The following is a 12,312-nucleotide window of genomic DNA, read 5'->3' as shown; positions in this document are numbered from 1 at the left end:
CCTAATGTTGAGGTGGAATCTTCTTTCTTGTAGTTTGAATCCATTGCTCCGTCTCCGCTTCTCTGGAGCAGCAGAAAACAACCTTTCTCCCTCCTTCATATGACATCCTTTTATATATTTGAACTTGGCTATCATATCACCCCTGTCTCCCATCCTGTATTTGTGCCTTTCATTTTTTTTGCCCAGGTGTAGTACTTTACATTTCTCCTTGTTAAAATTCATCTTGTTTGCTTTGGCCCAGTTGTCTAAACTGTTAAGGTCAAATAAGTTCTCCCTCCTCTATATGGAATCCTTTGATATATTTGAACATGGCTATCATATCACCCCTTAACCTTCTCTTCTCCAGGCTAAACATACCCAGCTCCCTAAGCCGTTCCTCATAAGGCATCGTTTCCAGGCCTTTGACCATTTTGGTTGCCCTCTTCTGGACACGTTCCAGCTTGTCAGTATCCTTCTTGAACTGTGGTGCCCAGAACTGGACACAGTACTCCAGGTGAGGTCTGACCAGAGCAGAATACAGTGGTACTATTACTTCCCTTGATCTAGATGCTATACTCCTATTGATGCAGCCCAGAATTGCATTGGCTTTTTTTGCTGCTGCATCACACTGCTGACTCATGTCAAGTTTGTGGTCTACCAAGACTCCTAGATCCTTTTCACATGTACTGCTCTCAAGCCAGGTGTCACCCATCCTGTATTTGTGCCTTTCATTTTTTTTGCCCAAGTGTAGTACTTTACATTTCTCCTTGTTAAAATTCATCTTGTTTGCTTTGGCCCAGTTGTCTAATCTGTCAAGGTCAAATAAGTTGTACATATCAAAATATTGAAATGCATAAATAATAGTAATAATCCTCACCCAGGGAGACAGAATACAGGTAAATTCGAGTTGTATATAATAATTATAATAATACTCGCCCAGGGAAACGGGACTAATGCAGATAAATGTAAGTCGTATATCTTATCTGGGCATCACTCGTAGCCGAACAAGATTAACAGTGAGTTGTATATCTCAAAATATCGAAAATGCATAAATAAATAATACTAATAATCCTCACTCAGGGAGACAGGACTAATAAAGACTAATAAAGATAAATGTAAGTTGTATACATCAAAATATTGATAATGAATATAATAACATAAAAATAAATAAATAAAAATAGAATATAATGACCCTCCCGCCCTGACCCTCGGAGGAATAATAATAATTAATAATGACCCGAGCCCTGAACCTCGGAATAATGATGATGATGATGATAAATAATGACCCTCGAAGGAATAATAATAATAACCCCCCCGCCCTGACCCTCAGACCGCAGCAGCCTCTTCCCCTGCCGCACCTCCCCAAACCCCGCCCTCTTTTTCCCAGGCCCCGCCCCTTTGTGGGCGCGCCATATGACGCAACAACGTCCCTCCCCACTCCCCGCCCCCTCGTGGGCGTGGCCTTGCCACTTTTCCTGCGGCTGCTTGTCCCCCGCGCGGCTCCCGTAGCCACGTCCGCTTCCGGCGCGGGTGGGTCGTCGGGCGGAAGTGACGCGGAGGAGCGCGGCGGTGGCGGCTGAAGGGGGCCGGAGCCGGCTCAGGATGTCGTCCTCGTCGCCGCTGCTGCTGCTGCCGCCTCCTCCGCCGGCCCAGCCCCCTCCTTCCCCGCCTCTCCCTCCTGGCGCGTCCCCGCCGCCCCCGGGCGCGTCCCCGTCTCGCCGGGGCGCGCCCCCGCCGGGGGTCTTCCGCGTCCCCGCGCTGTGCGTGGCTTGGTACGCGCTGAGCGCCGGCGGGAACGTGGTGAACAAGGTCCTGCTCGGCGCGTTCCCGAGGCCCGTGACCGTCTCCCTGTGCCACGTCCTGGGCCTGGTGGCGCTGCTGCCCCCCTTGCTGCGCGCCTGGCGCGTGCCCGCCGCCAGCCCCGCCCAGCTGCCCCCGCGCGCGTACCCGCGGGTTATCCTCCCGCTCGCCTTCGGGAAGTACCTCGCCTCCGTCTCCGCACACGTCTCCCTCTGGAGGGTGCCCGTCTCCTACGCGCACACCGGTACGTGAGCGCGCAGCGGGGCTCCGGGGCATGGGCAGAGAGCGCCTGCGGGGGGCGGGTCGGGGAGGCTGCATTCCTCCTGGGAATGGCCAGAGTTCTCCTGAAAAGGAGAAAAGGGTGGGGGAAAGTTGATCCTAGAATTGCGGAATTGAGAGGGTACCCCCACGATCATCTAGTCCAGCCCTCTAAAGGGGACAGGCCGTCTGCGTCCTGCTGCTCCTGGGAATGCGCAGAGTGCATAGAAAGAAAGAGATAATTTGATCCTAGAATTGCAGATTTGGGGGGGCACCCCACGATAATCTAGTCCAACCCTACAAAGGGGGCAGGCCCTCCGCACCTTGCTGCTCCTGGGAATGTGCAGAGTGCCTGTAACGGAAGGGAGGAAGAAGTTGATCCTAGAAAGAAAGAAAAGGTAATCCTAGAGAATGACAGCATTGGGGGTGCCCCCAAAGGTCACCAAGCCCAGTCCCCCCGCAAAGCGGGAATCTCATCCCTGTTATAGGAAAATCCTCGGGGTCACCTGGATTGCCAGACAGAGACACCAGCCAGGAATGTAGGAGCAAAACAGCAGCCTGTAGGTCTGATCTTTATTCAAGATCCCTGACAGCCATCCAAGGTCTGCTTAAGAACCTCGGAGGAAGGGGAATCCACCGGCTCCCGAGATCAGGAAGGTTTTCTTCAGGAGTAGCCGTAGAATTGTAGAGTTGGAAGCGGCCCTGAGGATTAACTAGTCCCATACTGGACTAGAATATGCAGCTGTCCCATACGGGGCTCGAACCTGCAACCTTGGTGTGGTCAGCACACGCTCTAACTAACCGAGCTCTCTGTTACATTGAGCTTCCGTTAGGAAATCAGTGTTAGAGCAATGCCTTTGACAAAAGCTGGGCTTCTGGCCTCTTCTTTGCCCTGAAACCCATTTTTCTGAAGACGATGAGGCCACCCTCCAATGGCTTTGCTTCAAGAGATTTGTGAAACATGGCAAGGGCAAAGTTTATAGCTGAGATGCCTGCATTGCAGGAGGGGGGTTGGACTAGATGGCACTTGGGGGCCCCTTCGGACTCTACGCTTCTCTGTTTCTGTGCTGCACTAGATGCCACAAGCCAAGAGGTTGGACAGCCACCTGCCATGGATTTTTAGCTGAACTTCCTCTATCGCAGGGGGTTGGACTAGATCAGGCATCCCCAAACTGCGGCCCTCCAGATGTTTTGGTCTACAACTCCCATGATCCCTAGCTAACACGACCAGTGGTCAGGGATGATGGGAATTGTAGTCCAAAACATCTGGAGGGCCGGTTTGGGGATGCCAGGACTAGATGACCCTTGAGGGTCCCTTCCTGTGTCTGCTCCTATATCTCCCAGAGGTGGCAGATATCTCCCAGAGGTGACGGGGCCTTCTTGGTGCCAGCTCCCTCCTTGCTAACGTTAGGTGTAACTGAACAGCGGCTGAAAGAAACGGAAATAATATTGTTTCTAGCCACATTGAAATAATTAGTTCTGAGGGTGTTTCGTATTTGATTTCTTTTTTGGGGGGGAAGAAAAACCATTGCCCTGTTAACCATAGTAATAAATAGTGGGATATATCTAGCATTTGTCAAGCTCTTGAGTATTTTATTTATTAAACCTGTTGGTCATAACGACAGTATGCCCATTAATCTCACCGTGTTTGCTCTGCGTAGATCTTTTAGATGGGATACAACCCAATCATTTTTAAAGTTAAGGTGCTGAAATAATTGGGTGGCTTCCTGCCTGCTTTGGTTTTGGGGTCCCTTGTGTGAGAGTGAAGACTCCTCGTTGCCTCCCCACTGTGTGGTCATTCTCCCTCGTGTTTCCCTTGGGCTTCTGTCCTCCTCTGGGGTGAAGCAGGTGCTCTGCGTGCAGAAGTCCTGGGTTCAACCCTAGCCCCTGTCTCCAGCTGGGGCTGGGAGAGATTCCTGCCTCTACTCTGCCTCTCTAACCTCCTCCTCCTTTCAGTCAAAGCGACGATGCCTATCTGGGTGGTGCTGCTGTCGAGAATCATCATGAAGGAGAAGCAGACAACCAAGGTAAGAGGGAGGAGGAGGGAGGAGGAGTGGTGGGCGAGACAAACTCCCTGGCCCTGAATGGGGTCACTGTGCCCCTGAAGAACCAGGTGCGCAGCCTGGGGGTCATTTCGGACTCACAGCTGTCCATGGAGGCGCAGGTCAATTCTGCCTCCAGGGCGGCTGTCTAACCAGCAGGCTGAGACCCTCCCTGCTTGCGCACTGTCTCGCCAGAGTGGTTCGTATTCTGGTTATTTCCCACTGCTGCAATGCGCTCTATGGGGGTGGGGGGTGAGCTCCCTTTGAAGGTGACTCAGAAACTACCAAGTAATCTAGAAGGCAGTTCCCAGATTTTTGACGGGGTGCGGATGCCGGGACCATATTACCTCACTCCTGAAAAATCAACATTGGCTCCCGGTACGTTTCCGAGCACAGTTCAAAGGGCTGTTGCTGACCGTTAAGGCCCTAATCGGCTTCGGCCCAGTAGACCTGAAGGAGCACCTCCACCCCCATTGTCCAGCCCAGACACTGAAGTCCAGCTCCAAGGGCCTTCTGGTGGTTCCCTCATTGCGAGAAGTGAGGTTGCAGGGAACCAGGCAGAGGGCCTTCTCGGTGGTGGCGCCCGCCCTGTGGAACGCCCTCCCATCAGATGTCAAGGGGATAAAGAACCGCACAACCTTTAGAAGGCATCTGAAGGCAACCCTGTATTGGGAAGTTTTTGGTGTCTGATGTTTTATCGTGTCTTTAATATTCTGTTGGAAGCTGCCCAGAGTGGCTGGGCAACCGAGTCAGATAGGCGGGGTACAACGAACAAGTTACTATTATTATCTTTGGCATGGCGACTTCAAGGCGCTTCTTTCCCACCTGAAATTCTTTCCACCCCTCCCCCCCAGGTGTATTTATCCCTCATCCCCATCATCGGGGGCGTCCTGCTGGCCACAGTCACGGAGCTGTCTTTCGACACGTGGGGGCTCATCAGTGCTCTGGCTGCCACGCTCTGCTTCTCCCTCCAGAACATTTTCTCCAAAAAGGTACCCTTGCCCCTCGCCTTCCTCTTCGCCGCAGACAGGGTGCCGCTCGGCAGGGACAGCTGCGCCACCGGCCTCAGGGACAGAAACTGGAATATGGTGCCTTGGGCCTGGGAGCCTTTTGCCAGCCCAAAATCAGCCCCTGCTCATTCTGGCTAAATTGTACTGGCGCTTCGGGTGCAGAAGAACCAGAGGTGGCCTGGTGATGGGGGTGATTTATGGAAGGTAATAGGCATTGTACCCTAGAGTCTAGAGCAGGGGTCAGCAACCTTTTTCAGCCCTGGGCCGGTCCACCATCCCTCATACCATGTGGGGGGCCAGACTATATATTTTTTGGGGGGGAATGAATGAATTCCTATCCCCCACAAATAACCCAGAGATGCATTTTAAATAAAAGCACACATTTGACTCATGTAAAAACACGCTGATTCCCGGACTGGCCGCAGGCCGGATTTACAAGGCAATTGCGCCGGATCCGGCCCCCAGGCCTTAGGTTGCCCTACCCCTGATCTAGAGCGTACCATCCTTCCACCCCTCCAGAGGCAGCACTCTGTGTGGGGCACAGAGACCAGTCTCCTTTTTCCTGTGGGTGCCGAGCAAGAGGGGGACGCAAGTCGAAAGCGCCCGTCCCTGATCTCTTTCTCCATCCTTGCAGGTGCTGAGGGACTCCCGGATCCACCACCTGCGCTTGCTGAACATTCTGGGCTGCCATGCCGTCTTCTTCATGATCCCCACCTGGGTCCTGGTCGACCTCTCTGCCTTCCTGGTCGAGAACGACTTGGTGAGTTTCCTGGGAAAGCACCCTTTCCTTCCTCTCCGTGGGGCTCCCTTTGAAGGTGCCCCGGAAACTACAACTAATCCAGATTGCGGCAGCTAGACTGGGGACTGGGAGAGGCCGCTGAGACCATATAACACCGATCCTGAAAGACCTACATTGGCTCCCAGGACGTTTCCGAGCACAATTCAAAGTGTTGGTGCTGACCACGAAAGCCCACAATGGCCTTAGCCCAGTATCCCTGAAGGAGCGTCTCCAGCCCGGACACCGGGGTCCCTCTCCCGAGGGCCTTCTTGCGGTTCCCTCCCTGCGAGAAGCGAGGTTGCAGGGAACCAGGCAGAGGGCTTTCTTGCCCTCCCATCAGATGTCAAGGAAATAAACAACTATCTGACTTTTAGGAGACATCTGAAGGCAGCCCTGTTTAGGGAAGTTTTTGATGTCTGATGTTTTATCGTGTCTTTAATTTTCTGTTGGAAGCCGCACAGAGTGGCTGGGGAAGCCCAGCCGGATGGGTGGAGCATAAGTACAGTAGTACCTTGTTTTGCGACTGGGATCCGTTCCGGAGCCCCAGTCGGTGGCCAAAAAGAACGCTGGACAAAGCGCCACGCTTGCGTGAGCGGCGAACCCAGAGGTAACCTGTTCCGGTACTCCTGGGTTTGCCGCGGTACAGGCTCGACGGGGCAGACGTTTGTGGAAGTTACCACTGTAATAAATTATTCCTATTTCTGCCGGAGTCTTGACAGCCTCCGGGAGTGACCGAGGGGCTGGGGGGGGAACTCCCTGCTGTTCCCTGAGCCCTGCCTCCCTTGCAGAGCTCGATGGCCCATTGGCCGTGGACCCTCCTCCTGCTCACCATCAGCGGCTTCTGCAACTTCGCCCAGAACGTCATCGCCTTCAGCATCCTCAACCTCATCAGCCCGCTGAGCTACTCTGTCGCCAACGCCACCAAGAGGATCACGGTCATCAGCGTCTCTCTGCTCATGCTCAGAAACCCTGTGACCTCCACCAACGTCCTGGGAATGATGACCGCCATCCTGGGAGTCTTCTTGTACAACAAGGTACATCCTGGGCGCCTCTTTTTTTGGGTGGGGAGCCCCCCCCCCCACAGGCAGCACTCCCTGCTCGCGATTCCCCAGTATACTGTCTCCGACAGTGGAGGGAGGGAGAGCGTTGCCTTCGTATCTGATTGCCGTCGGTGACCATTCATCTTATCCCTTTTTCCAATACTTGTTTTTATTTTGATTGTGTATTTTGCATTTTTGTGTTTGCCGTTCTCTTCTTTTAATATATAGAATAATTTTATAAGTTTTTGATTACAATCTAATAACAGCCTAATTACTGTATGTTTCTGTGTATAAGACGAAGATTGTTTATTTAAAAATTATGTGAATAATAAGGGACCGTAAGCAGATTTTCTGCAACCTCCCCCCCCCCCGAAAAGCTCAACAACTCTTGGCAATCCTCCCCCCAAAAAGGTCATTTTCTCAATTTGAAGTCCCCCAAATAGGGGGCGTCTTATACACAGGGCCATGTTATACACGGAAAAATACGGTGTAACAATACCCATTACAGTCAAACCTCGGTTTTCGAACGTCTCTTTTGCCAGACGTTTCAGAAGCCGAACATCGAAAACCCAGAGGTGAATGCTTCCATGTTCAAACAGCTTCTGGGGCATTTTTTTCCTCCACCACCCCGATCCTCGGTTTTCAAATGTTTCGGAAGTCAAACGGACTTTCGGAACGGGTTACATTCAAAAACCGAGGTTCCACTGTGTAACAATAATGGAATACTGAATGGTATACTTCTTGTAAAACACTCAGGGATTTATGATACTCACAATGAACCACGGTAAAAAGAAGAAAGGAAGTCATCAATATTTTAAGGATGCGTAAATGAGTATTCTAAATTGCAAAACAGAAAGTTTAATAAAAAAATATATATCAAGAAATAACAATACCAATTTATAATACAGTTACTAATACCAATCGTTCAAATACTGAATTATATAATTTAGATAAGGTTCCCCTCCCCGGCTTGCTGGAATTGCCAGTTTGATCATTTTCTTTTATTTGTGCTTTCCAAAACCTTATTAATTTCCAGAGGGTTGGGCTGGCTGACCTTTGGGGGGGTGCCCTCCCGGTTCTCCGAAAGGGAGTCTGATGGGAAGCGCTTTTCTCCCCACAGACCAAATACGACGCCAACCAGGAGAGGAAGAAGCAGCTGCTGCCCGTCACGGCGGGAGACCTCCCTGGCAGCCTGGAGCGGCACCGGAGCCCCCCGGAGAAATCCCAGAACGGACTTTCCTCCTTCTTGCACCACCACGGCGGAGACTTCCAGTATGGCAACCGGGGAGGGGGAGGCAGCGGCGTCCTGGCCGACCACTTCCAGTACAACCGACAAAACTACCCCGCGATGTACAGCTCCAGCCGTTACGACATCTAGCCAGAGGCTTGGTCCCGGCCGGCATAACCCGAGACTCTCCGAGGATGGAGAGGGGTCCTCATTATGTTTGTGGCCTGGGACTCCCCGTGAGCAGGGGGAGAGGAGGACTGTGTGCGCGCTTGGAACAGGAGGAGGAGGAGGAAGAGGAGGGCAGCTGCATGCTGAGCAACTTTCTGCCCAGGGACTCGGGTGCGGATCGCGGCCGAGCCCCCCGAGCCCAGCCTGGGCCTCTGCGGTTGCCCCTCAACCCATGGGGGGCAGCAGAAAGATGGCCAGTATTCTATTTTTCTTTTCCCCCGTACGGATCTTTGTTTTGTTTTCATTTAGGTTGCACTCTACCTTTTTTGTTGTTTCGGTTGCTTTGTCTTGCAGCCACGCCAGCCTTTGCCAACCTGGTGCCCTCGGGGCGCTTCGGACCCCCATCAGTACCCGCAAAGCCCCCTGGGAGACTCCGGGTCGGCCGAGGCCGAGCTCTGCTGCTGTTTTCAAAGTGCAATTTGCAAGAATCGTCTTTCTCCTCCCTGCGGAGGAGGCAGCCGCTTCTTGTATCCTGTAGAAGTTGTGAGGTTTTTTGTTGTGTGTGTGCGTGTGTGTGTGTGTGTGCGAGTGTTTAGCTCCAGCTTGTGGCCGTTGCAAAGAGATCCGGAGAGAGAGCCGCCATCTGTTTTAAAATAGTAATCATGTTCCGCCAAGCGACGTGCGACAAATTTAGAGATACGGTTCTTAAACGTTCCCTCTTCCTGTTCATGCCCCGATCCTGCTTTTTTAAATCATGAGGTCTAGGAACCCTTTGATGACATCCCCACCCGCAGCAAAACTGCCCATTTAGGAAAGGGCTTTTCTTTGGGGTTTCAAAACTACATTTCACCCCTTAAAAATGAATGGATTTGCTGGGCCCGTTAACTTCAGCGCGTCAGCTCTGAGTGTTGTGTTTGCGAAGTAGCACTGGGCAACAGGGAAGATTCGGAGCCAGCTTGGTTTCTTCCTTCCCGGCCTTCTAAAGGGGGTCCACAGCGGGTGGGGCTGCCAAGACGTCAAACGCGGAAACCCCTTTTTTAATAAATCCGTGCGTAATTCTCTGCACGGCTTCATCCCATTCACACCTTCGCTGTCCAACAGACACCCCCCCCCCGTGCATTCTCCTGCGTCCTGGAGCCGTTTCTCCCATCGGGGCTTTGTCTGAAATGAGTGGGTCTCTTCGTCTGAGTTTTGTAATCATGTTTCTGGTTTGGCCAAAGGGAAAGATTGGGGGGGGGGGAAGCTCCGGAGACTCAGGGACAGGAGGTCTCAAGAGGCGAGCCCTCTTCCTCCGTCGCAGCTCCTCGGCCTTGGACACGAGCAGGGGAATAGTTTCATGCCTGCCCTCTTCTGTTCTGCTTTCTACTTTCTAATATGTACACACCCCCAAAATAAAGTCTCATTTCGCCAGGCAGCTTGGAGAGGAGAGGGAGCAAGCCAAGGCGGTGGGGGTAGTGCTCCCAATGTGGGCAAATTTTGTGCCTTTCCCCGCAGATAACAGCCTCTCTTGCTTCACCTGCCGTGTTTCTTCCCCTCTCTTGGCAATGGCAAGGTCCCTTCTTGGGAGAGCAGGACACGGCGCCAAGCTTTTCCCTTTCAGAGCTCGCCTCTCCCCAAGGCGGGGCAACTCTTCAAGGACTGCTTGCCTGCCCGAGTTGTCTCCCCCCCCCCCCCCGGCCGATGTCTTCGCTAGCTCCAGATCCAGCTGTCAAAGCCCACGTCATTGCCACGTCCGAAATGGCGGGGTTTTCACAGCCCTGCGGCAGTTCTGGTTCTTTTGCCTCCCCTCGGCCTGTTTGCCTCGGGAACGGTGTGTTTGCGTGTTGAGTGTGTTATATCTATAAGGGGTGGGAAGGCAGAGCGCTTGAGTCTGTGTGTGTGTGTGTGTGTGTGTGTGTACATATACATGCCGCCTGGGTGTTGCCGTTTTATTTGGTTTAGAGCGTGTCGTGAAACCTCTGCCCCTTCCCCAAAGAAGCAAAACCGCCCCCTGGGATGAAGGGTCTTGTTCAGAGAATTGTAAAATTAACTGAAGTTTTATTTTCCCTCTCTGCTTCCTTTCCCTTTCGACCTGGCGGCGAAATGCAGATACTTCCTTTGCAGCCAGTTGGCAGGTGTGGCCAGTGGTGATTTCTAGCCCAAAGCCCCAGTGGTCTCTGGTGGCCTGGGAGACAAGGGAGGGCGTGGTGTAATGGGGGCGGGTGGAGACTGTCACGTCCAGGACTTTGCCTGGGAGGTGGGTGGGATTCCCTCTTGTCTAAAATCAGCATCTTCAGGAGGGAAATGGCAGAGCAGCTTAGCGCTTGCCTCTGCCCCCAAAATGAATACTCCAATCCATCTCCTGCCTCTCTAGAGGCAACCTGGTGCCTTGCAGCTGTTTTTTCGAACAGACCACAACTCCCATAATCCTTAGCTAGCAGGACCAGCGGTCAGGGACGATGGGAGTTGTAGTCCAACTACAGCCGGGGACCGACCCAATTTTGAGAAACGAACGGACCGGAGTCTCGATCATTTGTAAATTATGTGGGCGATTTCTGGAGGAAAGTTTCTTAATCGATAGGTGCAGATGTACATGTTTTTAGCAACAGCGTTCCCTCCCAGTTCTTAAGTACGAGGAACTTCTTACAAGTTTGTTTCTTCTGATGTACAGGAACCATGGTTTTTCTTTTTCTTTTTTAAGCCCCTGCAAACTTAAAAAAGAAAGAAAGATAAGTTAATGGTTTTCTCTTCTTTTTTAAGCCTGCAGACTTAAAAAAAAAAAAAGTTAAAATGGAAAAAAGGGTGTGTTGTAATTATGCTTTTAAAATATCAAAAATGTAAATAAACCCGAATTCCGCAAGAATCGAAACTTTCCCGTGTGGAGTCTTTTTTAAAAAAGGAAAAAGTCATGTCCCCCTCCCCCTTCTTGGCTACGCCTATGGTCCAAACATCTGCATGGGAGACCAGGGCCGGATTTGGGTTTGATGAGGCCCTCAGCTACGGAAGGTAACGGGGCCCTTTATATGTCCAGCTGTCCTTTGTCAACAACCAATTGTCGCTCTTTTTTGTGTTGAATATATGCTATATGGTAATTTATGGACCCAGCAGGTATCTAAACCCATTTGCACACACAGTCAAACCTCAGTTTACGCCTACCTCGGCGAGTGACCGCCGTGGACCCGGAAGTGTTTACATCCGGGTTCCGCGGCGTCGCATGCGCAGAAGTGCTCTATCGGTGCTTCGCGCACGCGCAGAAGCATGCCTTCGGAGAGTGACCGCTTCGGCGAGCGACCGCCTCCGCAGAACGGATTGCGGTCGCAAACCGAGGTACCACTGTAACAAAATAGGAGTCTACACAACACAAAGCATTGTTGCTGTATGTAGGTTTTATTTTATTTGTTTTTTTATATTTTGGAAATGTACATCCAGGGGTTTTTTTCCTTCAATTTTTTGGGGGGCCCCAAGAGAGTGGGGCCCTAAGCTATAGTTTGTTTAGCTGATACGTAAATCCGACACTGGCATAGATAGATAGTCAGGCACGTCCAACAGGTAGATTGTGATCTACTGGGAAATCATTGGACGTCTCTGGTAGATCACTGGCTCCCCACAAAGAAGCTCAACAACTTTGGCTCCCCTTAAAAAAGCTCATGATTATAGCCCTGCCTTCCACCTCCCTTTGACTTGAACTCCCAAAAGGGGGCAGATCACTCGTGAGTAGATCGCAGTCTCTGGGAGTTGGCCACCCCTGGATTATATTTTGGAAATGTACATCCAGGTTTTTTCCCTTTTAATTTTTTTTTTGGGGGGGCCCTTGGAGCCCTAAGCTAGAGCTTGTTTAGCTTATACAGTACATAAATCCGACACTGGGATAGATACCGTAGATAGATAGATTATATTTATAAATGTACACCCAGGTTTTTTCCCCTTTAATTTTTGGGGAGCCCCCAAGAGAGTGGGGCCCTAAGCTAGAGCTTGTTGAGCTTCTACGACGTAAACCCGTCAGGGCATCCCTGCCTCTATCTATTTCTAA

The 12,312-nt window shown here is 51.6% G+C and overlaps 1 protein-coding gene across 1 annotated transcript; it reads left to right on the top strand.

Annotated features, from left to right (window-relative positions):
* Window positions 1–1,500: 1,500 nt before the first annotated feature.
* SLC35E1 (solute carrier family 35 member E1) lies at window positions 1,501–11,151 on the top strand. The gene is made up of 6 exons (XM_035117164.3): window positions 1,501–2,023; window positions 3,994–4,064; window positions 4,934–5,071; window positions 5,724–5,849; window positions 6,656–6,901; window positions 8,028–11,151. Exons 1-6 carry the CDS (start codon window positions 1,582–1,584, stop codon window positions 8,283–8,285), a joined length of 1,281 nt encoding a protein of 426 aa, XP_034973055.3. The 5' UTR covers window positions 1,501–1,581; the 3' UTR covers window positions 8,286–11,151.
* Window positions 11,152–12,312: the final 1,161 nt, after the last annotated feature.

Source organism: Zootoca vivipara, chromosome 6, assembly GCF_965207765.1.
Source record: "Zootoca vivipara chromosome 6, rZooViv2.hap1.1, whole genome shotgun sequence".
NCBI lineage: Eukaryota > Metazoa > Chordata > Lepidosauria > Squamata > Lacertidae > Zootoca > Zootoca vivipara.
Note: the sequence above shows the minus strand (reverse complement) of the source record. Positions and strands in the feature narration are given on the sequence as shown.